Source organism: Miscanthus floridulus, chromosome 14, assembly GCF_019320115.1.
Source record: "Miscanthus floridulus cultivar M001 chromosome 14, ASM1932011v1, whole genome shotgun sequence".
NCBI classification, from domain to species: Eukaryota; Viridiplantae; Streptophyta; class Magnoliopsida; order Poales; family Poaceae; genus Miscanthus; species Miscanthus floridulus.
In genome coordinates this window covers 57,706,050-57,732,438 of record NC_089593.1, presented here as the reverse complement: position 1 = coordinate 57,732,438, position 26,389 = coordinate 57,706,050, and the positions used below count along the sequence as shown (strand labels likewise).

General features: G+C 46.3%; 1 protein-coding gene across 1 annotated transcript; it reads right to left on the bottom strand.

Moving 5' to 3' along the window:
• Positions 1-322: 322 nt before the first annotated feature.
• On the bottom strand, positions 323-20,414 carry LOC136503486 (protein ACCELERATED CELL DEATH 6-like). Its single transcript, XM_066498550.1, has 4 exons — positions 19,808-20,414; positions 17,493-17,590; positions 1,478-1,930; positions 323-364 (listed from the first exon to the last, which is right to left on the bottom strand). The coding sequence occupies exons 1-4, from the start codon at positions 20,412-20,414 to the stop codon at positions 323-325; spliced, it is 1,200 nt and encodes a 399-aa protein (XP_066354647.1).
• Between the last annotated feature and the right edge of the window lie 5,975 nt (positions 20,415-26,389).

The following is a 26,389-nucleotide window of genomic DNA, read 5'->3' as shown; positions in this document are numbered from 1 at the left end:
GCCTCCGCACAGGACCCGCCGCCAGTTGCGCTTAGCTGCGCGGAGGACCTCGATCTCGTCCGCTGCGTCGGGGATCTTGGGCATGCGGTTTCCCCCACGGGCGGCGGGCATGCTATTTTCCCTGCAGGCAGCAGTTGGGGAGGCGCATCCCTCCATCTCGTTCTCCATCGGAAGCCCTCCGCTCTTCTCTGTGCGGTGCAGACCAGCAGCCGTCTGGCGGGGAGAAGGTGTGGGGTCACCAACGAGAGCGCACCGCGTAGCGCCGTCGCATGGTCGCTGTTGCGACCACTTCTAGGTGGCCATACACATGCACCCCTTTCGTCTAGATGGTGTCCATGGGATCCAGGAGGCGGATGGTGTCCACCTTATGTTCAGGAGTCAAAAATAAAGAGTCCCAGTCTATTTCAGGTTGAGAATAATAAAATAAGCCAAGATGTAAAAGGCTTGTTTTTAGGTGTTAGGAGTCGAGTCAGCGTTATAAGTTCGTTAGGTTGCAGCTCGAGGACAAGCTGCATGTCCAGACGGGGTGTAGTGTTAGAGTACGTCAGGGGCCTATTGGGCCTGGGTTGGCTGTATAGCCCATTAGTGTTAGGGTTAATTAGAGATAAGTGTCGCTTATTTAAGGGTCAAGTAAGCCTTGCTTGGGAGTCAAGTAAACCTCTCTATATAAGAAGAGGAGATGTATCGATCTAATCAAGCAAGAATTAAGAAGGAAACCCTTCCCTCTTGCTCGGCTGTGGGCAAACGCCCCGCGGCCGGCTCTCTCTCACCGTCGCAGCGATAGGCGTGAACAGGACCCGAAGGTACTGTAGCACCACGGGTACTGTAGCACATAAGCCGCGTCGCTCCCCTCGTCTCTCCCTATCAATCCTCCAGCCACATAACACATTGTCTTTCCTAGAGTAACTTGATAGCCCAGTAAACAGAATTTTCTCTAGATTGCAGTTTGTTGTGCGGGTGGGTCATGAAACACTAGATTAATTAACCCTAGTTGCACATGTAAGAAGCATGAATTATGTTTATCTTTGAACAAAATTCTAATGAAACCAAAGTTACTAAGTGGCTAGTGCACCCCGTCCCCTCTGCCACTAGTGCAAATTTTATCAATAACGGGGATAGGAAAAACAAATGGAATATGATTTGTAGCTATATATATTGTACAATCCATGTAATAAAGTACAATGTATCTATATTAGTATCGTGTTAGAATATATATGAACAAATTAAATGTATCATAAATAAGCAATTTTGGTTTGTTGTAGGCATCAAATATATATATATATATATATATATATATATATATATATATATATATATACACACACACACACACACACACACACACACATACGAATTTCCAATTATTATATCGATCAAGATTTCTCGCATGTGTAAGAGCATGGATGGGTAAACTAGCTAGCTAGCTAGTTAGTTTAACAAAAGCTGTAGGAAGAAAAGGAGAGAGCATAGTACGTACCAGCTCGAACGACAACCTTGGGGCGACCTTGTATTCTGCTATATCTCTAGGCGTTTGCCCTTTCGCATTTATTAAATCCAATCTTACTTGCGTGGTACGAAGTAGCGCAGAGAACGTTCGCAATTTCCCAGCAAGGACAGCCAGGTGCAGTGCAGTGTTGCCATCATTGTCTCGCATGTTCATAATCCACGCTAGCTTGGGATTACTGCAAGCATAGCAGACTACCTGCAGTTGATTCTTCTCAACCGCAACATGAAGGAACGTCCTGCCCTGAGCGTTACGTAAGCCGGCACTACGGTCAGACTTGTCCACAAACATGTCAACGGCCTTTACCGCACCTACAGAGGCAGCAACGTGTATGGGGAATAATCCATTGTTGTCCGCTTGATACAGTGCATCTGGGTTGGCTTCCAGTACTTGTGAGCAAACGTTTACTGTGTCAAGATTCATGTCCTGCATAGAGATCCATTTCAACAGGTTCCTCCTAAGGTCTGCAAAAGAAAAGTGGCCACTCTCTCTTTGTAGTAAAAGCAATCAATTTGAAGAAAAATAAACAGTCACGAAGCTAGGTCAACACACACTGTAATAAAAAGGATTTCAAGAGATAGACCACATGATTAGCATAGACGCGGGGGTGGGTGGGTGGGTGGGGGGGGGGGGGGGGGGGGGGGCGCATTTTGTGGAGCCACCTCTGTGAATGGTCTGGTGGGCTACAAACAAACGCTCACCTCTGTCAGTCATTTTAGAGGAGGGTATCCTAAGGTGATTGCCTCTGCTAATCGACTATTAACAGGGGTGGGCGTCCTAAGGTCTGCCACTTGAAATTGATTAAGAAAGAATAGCCATTCTAAAGTCCCATCTCTAGAAATAGTTGTCTCAAAAAAATCACAAAATTTTTCATATAAACTCAAATGAAAACAAAATTTATACTAAAATTGTAGAGCTCGACACGATCTATAACTTTGTAGCTGAAAAATTTTATATTTGAAATTGTTTAGAGTACCAAATATTTGTTTTAAGCTGACTGATTTTAAAATTTTAAACTTAGAATGTCAAACAGCATCGGATGTCACAAAAGTTTTTGATTTGAAGTCACTTAGATTCCTAATGTTTTATATATGTTCTAAGATTTTGAAATTTCAAACAACATCGAACATTGACATCATCTATAACAAAGTTGTAGCAATGCAAATCTAAAGGCCCTTTTATTTCAACCACTGCGTATGAAAGGTTTCTCGTCTAAATGGATAGCTCGGATGGAGCCTTCGTTTCAGGTGCGTGGCAGCATAGCTATATTAATGTCAATGACTATGTCATGCATTTCTTCTAAATCAAAAAGGCCTTTGACAAGGGAATCCTTTCTCTTCGATCCTATTTAATTTGATAGCAGTCATGCTGGCGATTATAAGATGGCCATGTTAGTGGAGTAGTGTCTCATCTCGTTGATGAAGGTTTATCTATATATGCAGACGTCACATTCCTGTTTATGAAGCATGATCTAGAGAACACTCAAATATAAAGCTTTTGCTTTGCGCTTTTTAGTAGGCCTTAGTTCTAAAAATTAATTTCCATAACAGTAAAATATTGTGTTTTGGCGAAAGGGCATGTAGCCTAGTGGTCACAAGAGCCTCAACGGCACCTGAGGCTCTGGGTTTGACTCTCCGTGGGAGCCAATATTCCATTATTTAACGGCGTTGTGTTTTCATTGGTAGGCGATGTTCCTGTAACACCCTAAAATTTGTACTTTTGAAAAATAGGATTAAAAGGATTTATTTATGAATTTTGTGCACATGAAATATAGGAAAATAATATTTTTCATTATATTAAAATTCATCATAAGGAGTAGCAACATAGATGTGCATACATGCCGGTGCATTTGCTTTATTTGGTTGAGTGGTTTGAATCAAGATTCAAAATTGTTTGAATTGCTTTTGGAAATAAATTTGAAAATGGCTTTGAAGTAAAAGAAAAGAAAATGAGAAAATAAAAGAATTTATAAAGTTGTAAAATTTATTTTTGGAAGCCTACCAAAATTTCCCATTTTATTTGAGTTGAAAAGTATATTTGAAACTCTATTTAAATTTGTATTTGGTTCATAATTGAATTTGGTTTTGAAAATAAAATAAAAAAGAAATTCTTCTTCTCCCCTCATTCTCTTTCGGCCTGGCCTAGCTCTATTCCTTCATGCGCAGCCCAGCAAGGCCAGCAGCCCACCCCTCCTTTCCTCGCCTTGGCGCCGGTCCATCCCCGCGGCCCAGCCACCAGGCCGGCCCAGCACCAACCCGCTCTGCCCCCTCTCTCTATGCGACTGACCAGCCGGGCCCACTTGTCGGCGCCGTCTTCCTCGCGCGTGTTCGCCCCGGACTACGCCACGCCACCAACGCCACGCCGCTCACGTCTCCTCCTTGCCGTGCTACCCACGCCGTCCGCCCCATAAATAGTCGAGCCTCGTGTCCGCCGCCTCTATCTTGAACCCTAGCTCGCGCTGCCTCGCCTCAAGCCACGCCGCCGCCATCAACGTTCGCTGCCCCAAGCCGCGCGCTACCCTTCGTCGCTCCGCACCACGGTAAGTCACTTAGCCGAGATCGTCGTTCCCTCCTCTATCTTCCGGTGTCCTTGGTTAGTTTTCCTATGACCCGTAGGCCCTTCTTCGAGATCACCGGCGAGCTCCTTGCCACCGTTAATGGCCGCCGCCATTTGGGGTCCTGTTCCGGCCGGCGGTATTACCCAAGTCACCGCAGCCGTCCAAATCTCGATCTAGGGCTCAGATTAAAACATATCGGTTCGCCGGTATTTTTGCTAAAGAGCCCCTGCGCTTTTCTATTATCGAACCCGCGGTCCATTGCGTATTTGACAGATTACGCTTTCTTCTTTTAAAAGCATACTTTGTTCAGTTGACTTTAAAAATACGTTTTCAGTTATTTACAGTTTTACCACTAGATTTATTTATGCTATAACTTTGTCGTTTTAACTCCGATTTGACCCGTTCAAATTGCGTTAGGTTCATAATTCCATAATCTATATGTTCATACTACTGTTAGATATGTTTTCAACTTTTAAAATTCGAGGTTAGATTTAATCTATTATTTTATTAAAGGAAATCTTGTTTAATTCATATCTTCTACGTTTTAGCTCTGATTTGACCTGTTCAAGGCATGCTAGATTCATTGCAACAAGATCTACGCGTTAGTAACAATGTTTATCATGTCAGTATTTCTGGAATTTCATGGTTTAAACTCTAATTTGAATAATAATTATGTAACTGGATTTTATAAATAAAATATGATTTGTTTTTACTTTAGTTTTATAATTCAACTTTAAATTTGACTTAATTCAATCTATATAAGCTTTTACATAGTTAAAACACATGAAACTTGTAGTTTTATATTTATAAGTAAATCTTTCAGTATATGTATCTTTTTCACCATAACTCCGATTAGCGTGCTTTTCGCGTCTGTGTGATCGTAGCAATACGTAGATTTGATTTCAAATTCTTTTTCATTGATTGGTGTATTATTCTAATATAGTTATGTTTGAATGCTATGCATGTTTGTTTGGATGCTTGTGTGGTGCCTTATGATCATGTCCAATCGGTGAGCTTCACGTGTTGATCAAGGAGTTCTATTAAAGGTTTGGACTTGAAAAAGGATCTAAGGTTAAGGCAAGTATAGCATGGGACCATCCTTATTACCTATTCACCTTTAATCATTTAATTCATGATGCCTATGTCTACCTTGGCAACCGTAGTAATTTTCCTAACTATTTGATATCCTGGATTCTTTGATTCCTATGGGTTATTGCATTGGGTAGTATGATGCTAGTGCTCAACTAAAGCCATGATTTTGTAACTTGACTAATGGTATATGCAATAAACATTAAAAGATGCTTTTTAGCAACATAGAACAAGGGGGCTAGAGCATTGGGCTATTTTATGGTGCTCTTGATTCCTCTCCCTAAGGACTTATCTGTAAGTGATCATCTGAGACTTACAATACAGCTATGAGGGCTACATGGCTCTGGCTTTAGCTTAGCATGAGGACATTTTCTAGCTTGTTAGTGGTTACCTTTATGGCACAAGAGGGGCTCCGATAGTATGATCTCGGCCTGCCAAGAGGGTGCACTTTGGTTTCTTGGTACTTTGTTAGTCACTCCTTGGAGGGGATTCATGCTTATTGGTGGGAAAACCTTAGCGGCCCTAACTTGTTAGACAAACCTTTGAAAGGCTTCATAGTGAACCCTGCCGACCTTCCTTGGTAGTGGGTTAAGAGGCTCGTGACCTCGGGCGAAAGGGTAAATCACGACTCACAGTGAAAGTGTACAACCTATGCAGAGTGTAAAACTGGTATATCAGCCGTGCTCACAGTCACGAGCGGCCTTGGAACCCTTACAGAATAGATGATGAACACTGATGATACTGATGATAAAGATGCTCATTAATGGTTAATTGTTTATGCTATTCATTATTCATGTTTACCTGATCATGTGTTTATATGGGCTTATGATAAACTTGTTGCTACTCAATTGCTAAAATCATGACTCACTAAAAGCTAACTGTAGTAAACCAGTGTCAACCTTTTAAGCCTCATGAACCCCATGATATATTTGTTGAGTACGACATGTACTTACGCTTGCTTTATTTTTCAATTATTTGGATAAAAATCTCGGATGGGTACTAGATTGCTAGAGTTTGGAGGAATTAGGCTTGTGATCAACCAGTCAGTTGTCCCTGTGGAATTGGAGTCTTCACCTAGAGATCGGAGTTGTCTTACTGTTGTCTATACTCTGAGGTTGTATTCTTTATACTAATACGTTATGTAATAATCATTGTCTTATGATATTACCCTTATTTGTAGCTATATGTGAGATTTGACTTCCTGGGCTCACATATGTTGTGTATCTGGTTTTGTTCTTAAAACCAGGTGCTACAATTCCCGTCGACAGCGAGGCGCCTATGGTTCTTACAATGGTAGGCAACGTTCCCATCGACAGAGAGACGCCCGTGGTGTCTTCGTCAATCTTGAGGATTTGTTAGCTCAGTCTTCAAAGATGCTCGTAGAGGTAGGGTTGATAGTGGTGAGTGTACGTGCGTTGTGAGTGCCTGCGTTGTACTGTGTAATCGCAAAAAATCCACTAGAACGTTACATAGTTATTTGGATGCAAGTTCAGAATTTTTCACATTAAATACTTAGGTGTTTCTATTAATTTAGGAAACTATGGAATAGGGATTAACTACGGAATAGGGATTAGAAGAGGTGGAGGAAAGCCTTGAGAAGATATTGAGTAGTTGGAAAGGCAAATATCTCTCAGTTGATAGTCTTTCAACATTTGTAAATTAATACTTAGCAGCCTTCCAATGTATATATGATGTCCTTATTTGCAATACCTAGGTTTTTTTCTAAATAAAGTGGATTATTTTCAATCTATAGATTCTGTTGGCAAGTAGAAGAAAACCGGCGACTCACATTTTTGGTCCAGACTGATGAAGGTAAAGTAAGATTTTCTTCACTTTGGATTCTTTGTAGTAAAAGATGGATCCTAGGTTAGGTTTCAGGAAGACAAATATCTTGGATACACACCCTTGCAGGAATAGTATCATGCCTTTATTATATATCCAGGCCAACATATGTTACTATAGCGCAAGTTCTTAGTTCCTTTCCAGTTTCCACCAAACTTCTCTTGGCACAGGGATCTCACGGCCCCCACTCGAATGTAAATCTAGGGGAACAAGTCTCTATGAAATCACACTACCAAACACTAATTAAGACGAAAGACCCAATCACCCAGTGTTAAAAAAAAAGTTGTGGAAGTTGAAAGCCCCATTGAAAAGAGAGATTTTCTTATGGTATTTACTAAGATAATTTGTTTTGACAAAAAGTAATCTAGCGAAGTGTAGCTAGCAAGGTGGCAAAACACATGTTGTTTTTATTACAAAGATGAAACAATTAAGCATTGTTCTTTGAATGTCTGTTTGCTTGCACCGTATGATGGTCCATAATCCAGATGGCTTCGGTCCTGTCTAAACCTCGTGCGAGCCACACATGTACTTAGTTAGAGGCATTAGTAAAGAATTGAAGCGATTAGTCCTTTTAGGTGCATCTACTACTTTTGGTCCCTTTAGCTAAGCAGGCATAATATTGTATTTGAAAGGAAAAACTCTGTTTCTCCTATGCAAGTTATCTACCCTGCTATCCATTGTATCCTACAGAATCCATCTTTACATGATTTCATTGTAGTGGCTTTGCAACAATCACTACTACATATGCCTCATATTTTCTCAGCGATTCACTTTGTAAACCATTTCTAACTAGTCTTGAGAGTACTGTAGGTACATTTTTCATGGACGGCTCTATTAAGTAAACTGCCCTTATAAATGTATCAAATTTTATAGGCGATCGGTTTAAGATAACTGACGAGATACTAACATAGGGGTATGTTAAGGCTCGAGATCAACGGTTCCCAGCCGAGAGACCCCCCCGACCGACCCTTCTAGGATCGCCCAGGGGCTCGGGGGCTATACCCATCGGGTACGCTCACTGTACCCTCAGGCAAAGGAATCAGGTCGAGCCCGAGCACGCCTGCCGCCTTTGCTCAGGACACGGGGGCTCACCCGAGCCACATGCTCTAGATTGACGGAAGCATGGAATCGAACCTTGGCTCCCTCGCGGCCTTCGGCGCCAGCCAAGGCCCGGGCGTGAAAGGGGCACCCCGAGCCACCAAGGCTCGGGGGGCTCCCCAACGCTGCCTTGTAGGCACGGCCTTGTCAGCCGCTCCTTCGACAGGGTCAAGCATGGGGCGTGACGCAAGAAGACAAACTCCTACGTTGGCTTCAGGGGCTCGGGGGCTTTCGGGCCCACGTGTCAGCCCCTCAAGCCGATCACCTTCACCACCAAGAAGCCTCCAGAAGGTGCACCTGGTGGAGGTCAGTCCAAGCCTAGAACAAAGCAGCCAGACAACGCCTAGAGCTTCTTCGGCTCCACGACATCGCCACGGTCCACACGACGCCGCTACAAGACACTCCTAGACTCCGGCACATGTAGACCTTAGGCTCAACTCACCCAAACCGCCATGTAGCCAACCTACCTCGATATATAAGGGGAGGGCAGATCCTAAGAGGGGGAGGATGATTCCACACATATCATTTGAGTCCTTATCGTTCAGCTCACACTCTGCACCTAGAGTAGAGTAACCTAGAGAAGGGAACCGAGAGCTCCTCCACCGCACCCATTGTCTTCCTCCTCCCTGACGAGGGGAAGGCTCTACCGGCGGTGAGGCTTTTCTAGGATCAGCATCGAGCGATCTCCTACCAAATTTCTCTCTTTCTTCCTTACACTCTGTTGTAACCCCCCAGATTTTGGGTGCTCTTGAGTAGAACGATCATCAGCTGCTGGACGTAGGGCCCCAATAGCTAGAACCAGGATGAACTGTTATGTCCCCTCTGTGATTCTTGTGTTCTTGAGTCCACCCGAGCTACCGAAGACACGCACTCTGACACCACGATGAACAATAATGCTTGTCGCGGTTTTGACCCCACGACAGCTGGTGCGCCAGGTAGGGGAGCGCATCAAGTGTGATTCCTACTCTACGGTGGCTGGAGCCACCCGCCTCGTCGCTGGAGCAAGCGGCGCCGCCCTAGACGAGTTCTTCGTCATGGCCGGTGCCTTCGCCCTAGGCTAGGTCCTCAACTTTGGGAGCCTGGCCTATGTCGCCAACTGCCATGGTGAGCTCCACCTGCTCAAGGAGGTTACACCGGTGGGCAGCGAGCCCTCGGCGCCACCCTCTCTGCCGGGCCTCTTGGGAGCACATCTCGAGGTCCTCGCTCGGTAGATCCGGCATGGTCTGGGCTTGAGCCCCACCATGTCGGACAGCCACCAGATGATCTACATGTTGGCCAACGTTTATCACCAGATTGCCACCTATGAGGTGCTCCCACTGCCCAAGCGCTTCTGGTACTACCTCCCGGACCTACCTTTTGGGATCTAGAATATGACGGTGACCTTCCAACTAGAGTTGGAACACCTCATCAGCCGTGAGGCGCCACGGAGCACCATCCTCTCTGGTGCGGCAGGTACCAATGTCCCCTCATTACGCGCCTTCCTTGAGGTCCTCTTGGGGAACGACACAGAGTATGACTCTGACGACATCGACTTCTATGCCCCGCCTTGTATGTGCTTCCACATAGACGGTGTGGGCCGCATCAGTGATGCTCCATAGCTCATGCCGCCGGACCAGTCTCTGTAGCCATGCGAGCTACCTTTGGGAGAAGGCAGCTGGCTTGCAGGCTTGATAGTTGGATCTAGAGGCCACCGAGGAAGGGCTCGAGCACCAAAGGTAGGAGGTTGTATGGCAGCATGTAGCACAGCCCCCTATCGGCGATGATGATGACGCCCTCATAGGGCCCCCAACGTGTTGCGCTTTCCCCATGTGGCCTACAACATGGTGGTAGCCGCTTGTCGTCTGACACGCCGGACCTGAAGACCAACAAGCGGCTACATGAGGCAAGGCAACTCCTCCGCATCACCCTCAAGCAGTAGGCTGAGAGTTCGGCCTCCTGGTGCCGTGCCGCTCCCACCAGGCCATCCCAGCTGACGGCCACCGTCAACGGGGACTGCTTTGATGCGCGAGCCCCGCCGATGGAAGGAGATAGTGGTGACACTTCTGGCAATAGCTCCGATCGTCCATGGACTAGGGGTGCCAAGCCCTGATAGGAGCGAAGCCATGAGCTTTCCCTTTGCCATTCGTCCACGTGCAATCAGATCAGCGACGACCGCGACATGTGTGACAACATCGAGGCCTGTCGCCATGCTCATGTTCAGTCCCTTACCCCTGAGTGATGGGAAGGGAGCCCCACCTAGGATCACGTTGGCCCCCTGGCGTGTGGGGCCAGGATTTGGATGGCTTTCTACCCCAGGCGCTTTCGGCCATTGACGCACATCTCCAAGGATGACAGCGAGACCAACTCGGTCCACTGGCTCGAGGACTATAGCCTCACCATGAGGGCCGTGGGGTCAAATGATGGCTTTGCCATGCAGTACCTGCCTCTGCTTCTATCGAGCTCTACAAGGGCTTGGCTCGAGCAGCTCGAGCCCGGTAGCATTTGCTACAGGGGTGACCTCCACTCCGTCTTCAGCCATCATTTTCAAGGTACGTACACCTAGCCTAGGAACTCATGGGACCTACGCAATTGCAGGCAGAGGACCGATGAGACCTTTGGAAGTACATCTAGCACTTCTACAAGAAGCGCAATGAGCTCCCCAACATCACCGACACCGACGTGATCAACCCCTTCACCTATGACAAGACTTGTGAGTGCTCATCCATGCACTCAGGCATGAGACCCTGCGCACAACGCGGGAGCTCCTAGTCGTCGCCACCAAGTATGCCACAGGCAAAGAGGCCATCCATGCCAACATTAGTGACAAGGCCAAGGCTACCGGCTACCTTAGCGGTGGCGACAACGGCGATGACCTGGCTTAGCATAACATCGCGGCGATGACTGGGCCAAGGATATGAAGTGCTATGGGGAGGAGATGGTGGCCAACCACGCCGTGCTAGGCCTCAACCCCATGGGTGGGGCACACACTCCAAGCACTTTGAGAAGGCGCTCGAGGCCCCTGCCCATTCCATGGGAGGTAGGAAAAGCACCTCCTCAAGGATAGTGCTACCATCAGAGGCTACATCCATAGCACTCTAGGCCAATAGGGTGAGGCTCAAAAGCCTACCCCAAAGGCCAACGAACCAGCGGATGGTACCTAGGGGGTGGACACCGAGTTCAATGAGGCCGAGCGGTGCCTCGTGATCTTTAGAGGCTGCTAGGTGTATGAATCCCATAGGCAACACCGCATCACCGAGTAGGAGATGAACACAGTCCACACCCTGCCGCCTTGATGTGGCTTTGGTGGTCGTAGACAGCCATCACCTTCGATTATGGGGACCACCTCGACCGCGTTCCTCATCTGTGTTGCTACCCACTCATGGTCATCCCAATCATGGGCACCACGCTCCTATCTAAGGTGCTGATGGACGAAGGTAGCGGCCTCAACATCCTCTATGCTAGCACCCTTGATAGGATTGGCATCGCATGGAGCAACCTGCATCCTAGCAAGATGCCATTCTACGGGATCATCTCGGGGAAGGAGGTCGTGCCCCTCAGGCGCATCCGGCTCAACATCACCTTTGGCCAGCCGGACAATTTCTGGAAGGGGCCGCTCACCTTCAAGGTGGTGGACTTCCCCGGCATCTACCACGCTCTCCTCAGCAGGCCATGTCTCACCAAGTTCATGGCCATCTCCAACTACACCTACCTGAAGCTGAAGATGCCCGGCTCGAATGGGATCATCACCGTCGAAGGCAGCTTCGAGCAAGCCTACTACTATGAGCAAGATTGCGTCGCCCAAGTAGTCGCACAGTCTGCCCCTTGTGTTCCTGCTGGCTCTAGGCCCGACATAGGCAGGGCACCAATGGAGGAAGGAGTCTAGGCGATGGCGACACTCGACCGATCGAGGTTCGGCGTGGCGCCTGACGCAATTGGCGATAGCGATGGCTCGGCTGGCCCCTCCATCCAGGTGACCCGATCGAGGTGAGTTCCAACATCCCCATGAGGGAAGGCCACCACCGAGCCATCCACCCAGTAGCTCATCCCCCAAGCCAAGACACGGTCGCCGACCTCCTCCACCAGCACACCGCTCCAACAACAAAAACCAAGATAAGATGTGTTCTCCTGACCTTTTTGTTTTCCCATCTTGTTACTGTTTCCCTCTTCCCAAATGACTTCAGCAGACGCTCAGCTACATCAGAGCAATGACTAACTCACTGCCCATGGCTCTTTCTAAAGGAAAGCTATGACCGAAGACGCTTTGACAAGCGAGGTCGGGATGGGTGGAACGAGCCTGGCGATGAGGGAACCGAGCGAGGGATCAATGAGCGCTAATGGAATGGCCCTAACCTCCACGTTACTAGCTACATCATCTTTCCCTTCTCTCATTTCCATTTCATTTCATTGTAGCTATCTCTCTCCCAACCCCTCCATGGATCGAGTCTCCCAGTCGCATGACGGAGCACCCCCTAGATGGGGCATCATTGAGGGTCTCAAAGCTGGCCCATCGGGCTTCAAGGCCACCCAAAGCACCTAAAGTGTGAGGGATGTTCATGGGTGGGCACAAGCGGCCTTAGCCAGGTGCTTAGAAGCGGAATCGGCCGCCCATTGAACAATGTCTAAGTACCGACATCAAGCCGCTCGTGGTGACCCACTAGGGAGGCAACGAGCCCTAGAGCACCGAACGACGGGCTCATGAACTATTCAAGTGGCTTGGTCGGGAAGTCGAGGATATCCCCTCCAGGGGACATGACGAAGGCACGGAATGACCATAAACTTGGGGTTCTCATGGACTTACTCGCTAGTAGCATGGGCACGACAATCTTGGCCACTGAGGCCATTACTGTAATAGCCCATCCCAATGAGGGACCAAAGTCTTCGAGCATGACTCGTGAGCCTTGAGATTACAAATGAAAGTAATTTCATTAATAATTGGGAATGACCCGATTATAATATACGGTGGCAAAAAACGCTGTCCTTAGACCGCCTATACGGTGGCAGCAACCGCACATGCCTGCCTAACCTCCTGACCGAACTATGGTTGGGGCCGCGCAGTTTGCTGACAAGTGCGGGGGGAGGCTCGGACGACCCCCTCCCGACCCAATGGTCAGGAGCAGCTCCGCAACAGCAGTGACAACAAGGGGTGAAGTGGAAGGGCAGAGCCTCGGCTTGCCCCCGTTCTCCCCCCTCTAGGCTCTAGCTCTGATCCGGGTGGCCACCTCCCCCGTGTTCGAAGTGCTCTTCCTCTGATAAACGGAGGGTAGCCCGATGACTCATGTCGCTGGGATCCTTCTGTTCTCTAGAGGAAGACAACGGGGTAGAAGCACGGTGGCGCATGATGTCAAGGGTGCACCGAGGGGGGTAGCACATGAGGGAAGGACAGTGTCCCTCGGTGCTGACCCTCACCGCCCTCCATGCTGCGCCATCACCTTCTCTTCGCTGGAATCCTCCCACTCTCGTGGGAGCGATCGCCTAGCGGAGGAGGGCAGGCTCACTCGGAGGGAGATGTTGTACTTCATTGTCACCATAGCCACCCAGAGTTGGATCTAAGAGGAAGAAGAGAGGATGCCAGAGATGGGATAGAGGCATCGCGCCTTCGGGGGCTCCCCTTTATAGCCTTAGTCGATACGCTATGAGTGGCTCTGGGCCCTCCGATCAGCCATCGATGGCTGAAGGGACCCTGGGGGCCGGCCAAGCACCCATTAGTCCCTGCAACGCGCCCTAGGCAGTTGCGTGATGGCGACCATGCAATAAAGGCAGAGTCAAGGAGGGCATTGACAACGAGTCAAGTCCTTGCTCCACTTTCCACCAAGCGCACCGTCCACTCCGCGCACGCCTTCTCATGAGACTTGAGGGGATCTGACTCCCCTTAGGCCCACTGGCCATCATTAATGGTCCAGATCCACGTGCACCAAGTACTATGGCGTCTCTTCCACCAGATCTGCTCCACATGGCCCGACGTCCCATCTCCCAAATGAAGTGGGATGGTGTGGGAGTGCGCGCCGTAAATCCTCCGGTAGGCGCGGCGGCCCAGGCGCCATCAATGGCCTGTGCAGGACGTTAGAGGGAAGGACACATCCAAAAACCGCCTCGCCCACTGGCAAGGAGGCCTGCGATGGCCTCGGGGACTACGCCGACTACCCAGATGGAGAACCCAGCCCCCCGATCGACAGGCACCCGGGCGACATGCCCCCAAAACTAACCAACTCCCTAGAATTGGGTCGACAACCACTGAGTGGTGGGCCCAATGAGGGCCCCATCTGAGGTTAGCGCGCTCCCCACACCCCGACCTACGGTTACTAGGTCAGCTCAACAAGATCGGGGCCTATTATCGAAGCCCCTAGAAGGGCGTGGCACGCCGGGTGATTAGGTGGCCCCAAGCCAGAGCCCAGATGCTCTTGATCATGGACCCAAGGCAGGCCTAGATCAGAAAGGAGGGTGCCCTAGGGCCCAAGGCCGGCAACTCCTAGGCGAGTCCACCAGACCCTTGCTCAGGCCTCATACTCACGCGACGTAGGTCATAAAGGGGTCAGCACCATCACTCATCCCCGATAGCCGAGCGCCCCATCACACTTGGGAGAAGCCCCAAGAAGGGCAATGCACTCTCGTCAGCGGAAGTCATCCCCGCATGGCTAGCTCGGTCACCAAAAGATCGAATTCAGCTTTTTGTTGCCATCACGAATTCGGCTAAGTGAGGCCACGAAGGGCTCGGGGGCTCCTGATGAGATCCTAACATAGGGGTATGTTAAGCCTCAGGTTCAATGGCTTCTGATCGAGAGACCCCCCGACTGACCCTTACAGGATCGCCCAGGGTCTCGGGGGCTATACCCATTAGGTACGCTCGCCCGAGTACGCCCACCACATCTGCTCGGGACTCAGGGGCTCACCCGAGCCATAGGCTCCCGATCGACGGAAGCTAGACCTAATCCTTGGCTCCTTCCTGGCCTTCGGCGCCAGTGAAGGCCTAGGCACAAGAGGGGCGCCCTGAGCCACCAAGGCTCGGGGGGCTCCCTAGCGCTGCCCCGCGGGCACGGCCCTGTCAGCCGCTCCTCCGATAGGGTCACGCACGCGATGTGACGCAAGAAGACAAACTCCTCCATTGGCTTCAGGGGCTCAGGGGCTTCCGAGCCCACGAGTCAGCCCCTCAATCCGATCGCCTTCGCCACCAAGAAGCCTCTAGAAGGTGCACTTGGTGGAGGCCGGTCCAAGCCGACAGAACCTAACACTCAACGTGTCAGAACAAAGCAGCCAAACAATGCCCAGAGTTTCTTCGGCTCCACGACATCGCCATGGTCCACACAATGCCACTGCAAGACCCTCCTGGACTCCGGCGCATGTAGACCATAGGCTGAACTCCCACAAACCGCTATGTACCCGACCTACCTCGATATATAAGAGGAGGTCGGATCCTAAGATGGGGGAGGACGATTGCATGTAGATCATTCAAGTCCTCACCGGTCAGCTCACGCTCTGCATCAAAAGCAGAGCAACCTAGAGAGGGGCACCATGAGCTCCTCCACCACACCCATCGTCTTACTCCTCTACGACGAGGGGAAGGCTCCACTGGCGGCGAGGCTTTTCTAGGATTAGCACCAAGCGATTCCCTAACAAATCTCTTTCTTTCTCCCTTACACTCTGTTGTAACCCCCAGATTTTGGGTGCTCTTGAATAGAAGGATCATCAGCGACTAGACGTAGGGTCCCGATAGCCCGAACTAGGATAAACCGCTTCGTCCCCTCTGTGATTCTTGTGTTCTTAAGTCCACCCAAACCATCAGAGACACGCACTCTGATACCATGATGAACAACAATGCTTGCCGCGATTTTGTCCCCGCCACAATAACTGTTTCTAGCTAAAAATATATATTTTTTGGAGGTTATTGCTTATGTCAACCGCCATTGGAAATAAGTCAACCACCTTTTAAAAAAAGTCAACCACCTTTTAAAATATCTATAGAACAAATCAATTCATAATTTTTTCAAATAAAGTTGGATGAAGACAAAAATTATATGAAAATTGTAGAGATCAGTGAGATATAAAACTTTGTAGTTGAAGACTTTCTCATTTGATATCGTCTAAGAGCCCATATTAGGTTTTGAAATTCAAACTTTTGATTTTTCAGATGACATCAGATGAAGACATAAACCCTATATCTAAGTTGTAGTGATGGGCAAGATCTGGAACTTTATAGTTGAAATTTTTTCCATTTAAGATAATTTTGAGGACAAAATATTTGATATAAGATTGTACGTATTAGTACAAAGGGATTTTATTAGATGAAGGATATTTTTTTTTCTGTGCATGGCGCGATCCAGTCTATGGCCCCGTTCGCTGGTCTGAAACTTGGCTGAAACTGGCTGAAAAACACTGTTCTGGCTGAATTATTGTGAGAGAAAAATACTGTTTCGACTGAAAAAAGAAGTCGAACAAGCCGAATATAGGATAAGCCGAACATGGCCTGTGGATGAAGACTCCCTGATTTGTGTGGATGTGCTCCTCACTTTTGGGCCGGGCTGTGTTTGTGTTAGATTGAGGTAGGAAGTTTCTCGTACTTAACACTTTTATTTAAAGTTTTTAATAAATATTTCCTTAATCAAAGGAAAAAAATATTGTACTCCCTCCGTCAGATCAGGTACTGGCTCGACGTAACGCTATTAAAGTTTTTAATAAATATTTCCTTTATCAAAGAGAAAAAAGCAATGTACTCCCTCCGTCAGAGGTACAGGCCATCATCGAGGAACATATAATTGTTTTTGTGTGGTAACATGTGACTAAAAGCATGTTTAGATTTGTTTTGTAAAAATATTCTAATTACTGGAACATTTGTTAAAGATACGCATCAGACACTGTGCAATATGCAAAAGGTAAAAAATAGCTTTACTAGTGGAGACAACACTATAAATCTAAATATTTAATGATTATTTAAAAAAGTTGGCTGCACATATTTTAGGATTGTGTATGGAGAACAATCATTATACCTTATTCTAATTAACTGTGTATTTCTTCCATTCCAAATCACATGTCACTTTAGTTTAATTCTATCCAAAATCAAACATCTCTAAAGTTTGACTAAGTTTATAGAAAATATGTCAACATCTACAATTTGAAATTTAGTTTGATTCAATTCTCTATGAAATATGTCTTGATAGTGCGTTTATTTAAATTTATAGATGTTAATATATTTTTCTCCTTCGCAAAAAAATATTGTACTAGCAATTTTCAAACTATTCCAGCGTAGACGACGCACCTTTCTACTGGCCTTCCACACCACCACTAGTACAAATAAATTTCTACCGTCAATAAAATTAGAGAAATTGGATTTCAAAAAAATGTCAAAACAGCCAATAATTTAGGAGGAGGGAGTAGCTATGTGTTTGTGTTATGTCAATACTTGCGAGAGCACTGACCTGCTGCGAAGTGAACCGGCAGGCCTGCTGCGAAGTGAAGTGGCGTACTACCATTTTCATCCCTCTCATGTGCGGCAGCGTTCTCGGTCCATTCCAATACGTTCTTTGTAGGCTCTGCAGATATATGTAAATTAAATTGATGGACTCTCAAATCACTGAACAGACATATCATCGAGCTTTTGTCCTATGCAAAATTACAATCGTGAAAAATTATTTCGATGGTTTTACTTTTTTTCTTATCGTGCTTTGTCCTATGGAAGAAATTAAATGGCTAATGTAGTTTTCATCATTTAACATATCATCGAGGCTAGCTACCGTTACTGTTTGTAGTAACAAATCATTGATTCATCATTCTTTTGATCAACAATAATATATTAATATAGGAAACTAATTAACATTTTCTAAGTATACGTACATAGTAATATATTAGAAGTCAACAAATAGAATCTCATAATATAATGGCACAAATTTGGATCACAAATACTTGGGTTTTAGGAAAAAAATTAAAGAAGGTCCGGTCAAACTTGTACGATTTCATCTATGAATAACGAACTTTGAAAATATTTGTTTGGGTAATAATATTATTGACTGCTCACATGTTGTTGGAGTATGATCCGAATTCTAATGTGAGTCTTATGCAATATTTTCCTCAACGGTAAACGGTCTTTACACGGTCGCCCTTCGTTTAGTGTTTAGGCTGTTTACACGGTGTTTAAACGAAGTTAAACAGTCTAAACGGTTTTATACTTTAAAAAAAAATACATATAATTATATGTGTGCATATAAAAAATCAAGTATTCTAGCATTTATACATATTTATCCGAGTAAAAATCAATTATTTTGGTATGTATATATATTTATGCATGTGAAAAGAACAAAATATAGATATTTATGCATGTAACATATCAAGTGTACACATTTATAAATATAATAAACTTAAGTATACAAATTTATCCATACAAAACTGAACTAGATTTACCTCATGCTTGCCTAAACAGGCGTTTAAACAGCTGTTTAGCCCGTTTAATACTGTTTATCTCCGTTCCGTTTAGGCCGTTTAGACCGTTTTTCCATTTTTTAACCGTTTAAACGGTCAACCGTTTAATTTCCGTTTACCACCTAAACAAAATAGTTTACCACCGTTTACCGTTTAGTGGCCGTTTAGGCGAACACTGGTCTTATGGCGACGTCTGGAGGACCCGTGATTCTGGTTGTATAATTAGCGGAATTATTTCTGTATTTGACTGCAGTTAGTTCGTTCTATAAATATATCTTATAAGCCGCACGAGAAGAGTACGAAGACAACTTATTGTATTCCCTACATCATCTAAGTGTATAGTAAAAAAATAGAATTAAAAAAGCTAGAATGACTTATATTTACTAGCTGCTGGGTGTGAAATATGTATAGAGAGATGGATCTATAAACACCTGAATAATGATGTCTAAAATTTGATTACAAATATTTTAGGATTAGCATAATTAGTGATTCTCACTATGTATATAGTTCCTATTTGTGCTACAAACGCATTCTTGCTTCTAAGTTAGTACGGCCTTTTTTCTTAAAAATGCCAAATGAAATGGCGTAGAAAAAATAGCAAACGATAATAAGGCTGCTGGGTGTAGGGTTGGACAAAATACTCGCGGCTCGCCAACTCGCTCGACTCGTGGATGACTCGATTCGGCTCGGCTCGTTTTAAATTTTTTACGAGCTGAGTTGGAAGTCTAGCTCGTTGTTTTAATGAGCCAGCTCGAGCCAGCTCGCAAGCTGCTCACGAGCTGAGGCCTATCAGCCCACGATCATGAATCTAAAAGATGATGATGTTGACCTAAAAATGTCAACCTATTCTATTGACATGTAATCCTTATTTTCAGCTGTTTTATATGGATTTTGATTTTATAATTGTCGTGGTACTTAAATGTTGATTTATGGATTATTTTTCACGGAGCGAAGATGATGATGCTGATATTGAATTTGTGGACTTTCCTAAGTCTGTGGTGGCAAGCAACTAGTAAGTATGCTGGAACTGTATGGATTATGGATGGACCAATTATGTTGCATGGTTGATACTTTTGATGAACCTGACGTGTATTAATCATGTATGGTTGCATAATAGTGGACGTGACCTTCTGAAATTAATGTAGCATAAATATTATAAACATGTGTTATATTTTTTTTATAGTAGCTCGCGAGCTAAATAAGTCAGCTCGTAATATTAACGAGTAGCCGCAAACCAGCTCGAGGTGGACCGAGCTGGCTCCATATCCCGCACTACCTGGGCGGTGTTCGTAACCGGCAATTATTGTAGACGACCAAGCTAGTGGGTACCGTACCTGAGCCTCGTAGAACTGCAGCATGCAATGCATTTAGCCCTTTTGAACTGGAGGAGTTTTGTGCTAGTGTCTTTGCAATGTTGTCCGCTCCCAGTAAAATGGCTAGATACAGAGGTGAAGTACCATCTTTGGGTTCGGGGATACGAGCCAAATATCCATCAGCCGTCAATAGGCGCCCGACGATTACTGGATCACCGACGCGGACGGCCTCATGCAAGGCAGTCTCCTGACAATGATTCATTGTCCTTAGGAGCTCCTGTTCTTTTCTGGCTGTTGTTGCCAGATCAATGAGATGAGAGACCATCCCGTGTTTTCCTGCCCTGGCAGCGCTATGCAAGGCAGTGTCACCCTTGTTATTCTGTGCAGTAAGGAGATCACTGTGCCTCGTGTTGATGAGGCTTGCACATTCCTTGAAGTTGTTTTCTTCCCCGTTGGCGGCCACCAGATGTAGCGCGGTGTCCCCCTCCGCTGTAACACCTTCCATCAGTTGCTGCGCTGCAGACGCTTCTCCAGCAGTGCTTCCTTGTGGGTTCTCCTCGCCAAGAAGCTTTTTCAGTGCATCGAATTTGCCTTCGCATGCTGCTGCTGCTAGGCACTGATGCATCATCGTCACTTGCGAAGACGACCCAGCTGCGGCGTTCGTGGTCGTCGCCATATGATCACTAGCTAGCAGGCTAGCACCAGCTGTTGCTTGCTATTATGCTAAACTCTTCGGATTGGAATGGATATCTATCGGTTGCTCATCAAATGTCCCAAGGGGCTGGTATAATTCTATTTGTGCGTGTCCAGTGCTTGCCTGGGGCCGATGTCTTATAGGCTAGTCATATGTATGTATGTACTTGACTGTAGAAGAAGAGTCTCCTGATCAATCTATTTCTTCTACGAACAAATTGTTTCTTAACGTACTTGAGACAAAGTCTTTCTTATAGTTAATAAATACGAATACATCCCAATGTCAACGTTGTGACGAGAAGGCAAAGTTGGTGTTAGAGGCATGCCACAAGTTGGAGAACGTGGCTATGCAACTCTGCGCATCCTTTGGATGACCTTTAATTTTATTTCACGAATTGAGTTATGAGTTGGTTTTGTTTATAAACTTGCTTGGGACCTTGTCGTGTGGTGCTTGTACTATAGTGGCATGATTTCTCTAACTACTACAGACTGAGCTACCACTGTTGCCACACTTTCACTGTGGTAGAAGACAAGCGACGGTGTGATATTTCCACCGTCAGTTGGACCGATAGCGAGGCCTCCTAAGAAATGAAACCGTCAGTTGAAAATTCTACTTTCGACGGGTTAACGATAGATGCGGCAGTGGTACTGAGGACGCATTTTCTCCGTCGTATGAAATTAGTACGGCCTTTTTTCTTAAAAATGACAAATGAAATGGCGCAGAAAAAATGGCAATCGATAATAAGCCTGCTGGGCGTAGGGCTGGACAAAATACCCGCGGCTCGCCAACTCACTCGACTCGTATCTGGCTCGGCTCGGCTCGGCTCGGCTTGTTTTAACTTTTTCACGAGCTGAGCTGGAAGTCTAGCTCGCTGTTTTAACGAGCCAGCTCGATCCAGCTCGCGAGCTGCTCACGAGCTGAGGCTATCAGCCCAGGACCATGAATCCAAAAGATGATGATGCTGACCTAGAAATGTCAACCTATTCTATTGGTATGTAATCCTTATTTTTAGCTGTTTCATATGGATTTTGATTTTATAATTGTCGTGGTACTTAAATGTTGATTTATGGATTATTTTTCAGGGACAGAAGATGATGATGCTGATATTGAATTTGTGGACTTTTTTTAAGTCTGTGGTGGCAAGCAACTAGTAAGTACGCTGGAACTGCATGGATTATGGATGGACCAATTATATTGCATGGTTGATACTTTTGATGAACCTGACGTGTATTAATCATGTATGGTTGCATAATAGTGGACGTGACATTCTGGAATTAATGTAGCATAAACATTATAAATATGTGTGTCCTATTTTTTTTATAGTAACTCGCGAGCTAAACGAGCCAGCTCGAGCTCGCTAACGAGCCAAGCTGAGCTGCATCTATAGCTCATAATATTAACGAACTGAGCCAAGCTGGCTCGTTAGCCTAACGAGCCAGCTCGAGCAGGACCGAGCCGAGCCGAGCTTGCTAGTCATATGCATATACTTCACTGTAGAAGAAGAGTCTCCTGATCAATCTCTTTCTTCTACGAACAAATTGTTTGTTAACTTACTTGAGACCAAGTCTTTCTTATAGTTAATAAATACGAACACATCCCAATGTCAACGGTGTGACGAGAAGGCAAAGTTGGTGTTAGAGGCATGCCACAAGTTGGAGAACGTGGCTATGCAACTCTGCGCATCCTTTGGATAACCTTTAATTTTATTTCACGAATTGAGTTATGAGTTGGTTTTGTTTATAAACTTGTTTGGCACCATGTCGTGTGGTGCTTGTACTGCCACACTTTCACTGCGGTAGGAGACAAGCGACGGTGTGACATTTTCACCGTCAGATGGGCCGATAGCGCCTAAGGAATGAAACCAGCAGTTAAAACTGTTACTATTGACGGGTTAACGATAGATACGGCAGTTGTATTGAGGTTGCATTTTCTCCGTCGTATGAAATTAGTTCGGCCTTTTTTTCTTAAAAATGACAAATGAAATGATGCAGGAAAAATGGCAAACGATAATAAGGCTGCTGGGCGTAGGGCTGGACAAAATACTCGCGGCTCGGCAACTTGCTCGACTCGTGGCCGGCTCGGTTCGGCTCGGCTTGTTTTAACTTTTTCATGAGCTAAACTGGAAGTCTAGCTCGCTGTTTTAACAAGCCAGCTCGCGAGCTGCTCACAAGCTAAGGCTATCAGCCTATGACCACAAATCCAAAAGATGATGATGCTGACCTAGAAATGTCAACCTATTCTATTGGTATGTAATCTTTATTTTTAGCTGTTTCATATGGATTTTGATTTTATAATTGTCGTGGAACTTAACAGTTGATTTATGGATTATTTTTCAGGGAGAGAAGATGATGATGCTGATATTGAATTTGTAGACTTTTCTAAGTCTGCGGTGGCAAGCAACTAGTAAGTATGCTGGATGGACCAATTATGTTGCATGGTTGATACTTTTAATGAACCTGACGTGTATTAATCATGTATTGTTGCATAATAGTGCATGTGACCTTCTGAAATTAATGTAGCATAAACATTATAAACATATGTCCTATTTTTTTTAGTAACTCGTGAGCTAAACGAGTCAGCTCAAGCTCGCTAACGAGCCGAGCTGAGCTGCATGCTGGCTCGTTAGCGTAGGACTGAGCCGAGCCGAGCTGGCTCGATACGCGGCACCAGCTGGGCGGTGTACGTAACCGGTAATTATTGTAGACGACCAACAAGCTAGTGGGTACCGTACCTGAGCCTTGTAGAAATGCAGCATGCAATGCATTTAGCCCTTTTGAACCGGAGGAGTTTTGTGCCAGGCCTGGTTTAGATCGAAAGTTTTTTCAACCTGATGAATAGTACCACTTTCGTTTTATTTGGCAAATATTGTCCAATCGTGGACCAACTAGGCTCAAAAGATTCATCTCGTGATTTTCAACTAAACTGTGTAATTAGTTATTTTTTTTACCTATATTTAATACTCCATGTAAGCGTCCAAAAATTGATGTGATGGAAGAGAGTGAAAAAACTTGGAATTTTGATGTAAACTAAACAAGGCCCCAGTGTCTTTGCAATGTTGTCCGCTCCCAGTAAAATGGCTAGATACAGAGCTGAAGTATCATCTTTGGGTTCGGGGATACGAGCCAAATATCCATCAGTCGTCAATAGGCGCCAGACGATTTCTGGATCACCGACGCGGACGGCCTCATGCAAGCTAGTGGGTACCGTACCTGAGCCTCGTAGAACTGCAGCATGCAATGCATTTAGCCCTTTTGAACTGGGCGGTGTACGTAACGGGCAATTATTGTAGACGACCAAGCTAGTGGGTACCGTACCTGAGCCTCGTTGAACTGCAGCGCAGTGCATTTAGTGTCTTTGCAATGTTGTCCGCTCCTTGTAAAATGGCTAGATACAGAGGCGAAGTACCATCTTTGGGTTCGGGGACACGAGCCAAATATTCATCAGCCGTCAATAGGGATTTTTTTTTATTTTTAACACTTCTGGTAAACTAATTTTAAATTTAACACTATTTTTTCTCTCCAAAACTAACACTTTTGCCCGCGTCTATTTCCCTGGCGCGGCGAAACGCCTGTGCCACGCCATGCATGGTGGCGCGGCGAGAGGGATGACGTGGCGACGACCAGAGCGCTGACCGATGACGTGGCAGGGTCTGCCGCGCCAAGGCCCACGGCGCGGCAGGACCTGGACGTAGACAGAAGCCGATCAGCCTCAATTGTAATTGAACGGAAGCTGATGTCGGTGCTGTAAACAACTACAAGTGATGCCGCGACGTATTGAAATGAATATGAAGCAAATAAATAGAGTCCGTGCGTAAGTTGATAAGTTGTCACATAATATTTTCATTGGTTCATGAATCTGCACGTTTCAGACGACAATATTCGTTCGACATAACCAACTAAGTCCTAGGACTGTAAGGATCCCTTGGACGCGTGTAGCCAGGTCGTGTTGCCGGTGCTTACGGCTTGTACCCTGCAAGTATATGATATGCACGATTACTTATAATCTTTATGATCATTAGTTCATGGAGCCTGCGTATTTAAAGAAACTACCTTTGTTACTATCGGTAAGGCTCCTTGGGTACCAAGCGGGGCACCAACTAGCTGAGACATGCCGATCTCGTCCTGCTGCCAAGGGGACCACTGGTGGTGCTGTATGCGGAAGCTCGGGGGGTCGTCGTCGTTGTCATCGTCGTCTTCGTCGTCCTCGTTTGCAGGGTCCTTCTCAGCGCTATAATGTGGTGGCGTATGCACAGCGAAAGCGGCACCTATCACCCGGCTGGTGTCCTCAAAGAGCCAGAAGACGTGGCACCCGACCGCGCCGGGTAATCGGGTTCCACCCAAGGAGTGTCCATGTAGCTCAATTTCTAAGCTAGCACCCTGTAGCTCCGCTTCACCTTCTGCATGAATAGACGTTAAAGTTAGTGCATTTTCCAAACGCATATACACTAAAAAAAACATTTTCGGAATGGGCAAGTTTATGTTTACCTCCACAAAAGCCTCGAGAACGCCTGGCCCCTGCCCTATAGACTCGTGAAGCTGAAACACTGCTTCGTTGAACAACCTTGACAATTGTGTCGCCTGGGTATAGAAACACGGTTGGACAGTTTTAGTACACATACTTAATACCAAATGGATAACAAATTATACCATTTCAGTATCTTACCACATATATTTGAAGCGGGGCTCTCTGTAGTTGTGTGTCATCCCTAGTGGCAACGTCATACACATCTCCGATCACATCTTCCTCGTTGTCCTCGTCAATCGCCTCCTCAGTGTACGGGGGCTTGATATGTGTCATCATAGACCTGTGAAGCCACCGCAGGTACTCGTCGAAGGTGTGCTGGTCGTGTGGGGGACCCGCATCTACCGACTGCCGGTCCCTGGTCTGCCACAACTGGATGTACGCGTTGTGTGTCACGCGCCAATCCTTGGTCTTGTACCTCTTCCTGCGGTCATACCTGCAACAAAACGATTGTTAGTTGTACCATACACACCTCTGAATTGTAGCTTTGTTATTAATCGATAACGCACCCGTGCAATTCTTGGTTGGTGGAGTAAAGCGGTGGTGGGTAGCCTGTCATTCTTCCAAACTGCCTGCAAACTTTGATGGGCAAGTGAATCTCGACCACGTGGAAGAAAATAAGAGAGACATTGCAGCGATACTCGTCTGACTCATCCCTAGTGACAGGACTCAGATAGTCCTAGAGCTCCGGAGCATCCCAAGGACACCAATGCACCTGAACATTTCGTAATTGAGTTAGGTTGTGATATAGTGTACATCGAACAGGACACATGTATGATAGTAAAGAGAGCGTAACCTAGTGCTGTGTCAGGACGTCGAGACAGTTCGTGTACTCCCTGTACTTGCGCCTCGCATTCCCTCTAACTAACTGCTTGCGTCCAGATATACAGAGCTGTAGGTAGTGTATCCTGCCTGTTCCAATGCTGCATTGAACACGATAATGAATTAGCCATTAATAATTTCATCATATGTAACTGCCTCGAAGAATATAGTGAACTAAAGTACTTACAGGGAAACCAGTAATAAGGGGCCTCCCAACGGGCCATAGTTTCCAACACCAAACCTGAAGTAGCTAGGAGCAACCCCCAAGGTTTGCATACCCTGAGGTGCGATAGCAGACAACACATAGCTATCGATACGTCCATGCCAGGACTGCGCTGCCCTAGTTGTACGCCGCTATGTTATCTCACGGCTGGCGTAGTATGTCAAGAAAGATCCAGCTGATGGTGTGGCGTCTAGGAATAGGAAAGCACCAAGGAAGTGCTAGAGCCACACTCTAGCGAACCTGTCGATCTGAGCCTCATCAGCCTGTGGGTCCAAGTAATCAAAGCGCTCTATGATCCACGACGACGAAACACCAGAACTTTTCCTGAAATTCACCAAAGAAA

Excerpts from the sequence above, each read along its gene's own strand:
- LOC136503486 (XM_066498550.1), bottom strand. The coding sequence starts at position 20,414 with ATGATGCATCAGTGCCTAGCAGCAGCAGCATGCGAAGGCAAATTCGAT. Across the intron at positions 17,591-19,807 it reads TGCAGTTCTACGAGGCTCAG|AGCCTACAAAGAACGTATTG; the intron begins GTACGGTACCCA and ends ATATATCTGCAG. Across the intron at positions 1,931-17,492 it reads ACTTCGCAGCAGGCCTGCCG|GACATGAATCTTGACACAGT; the intron begins GTTCACTTCGCA and ends ATCTCTATGCAG.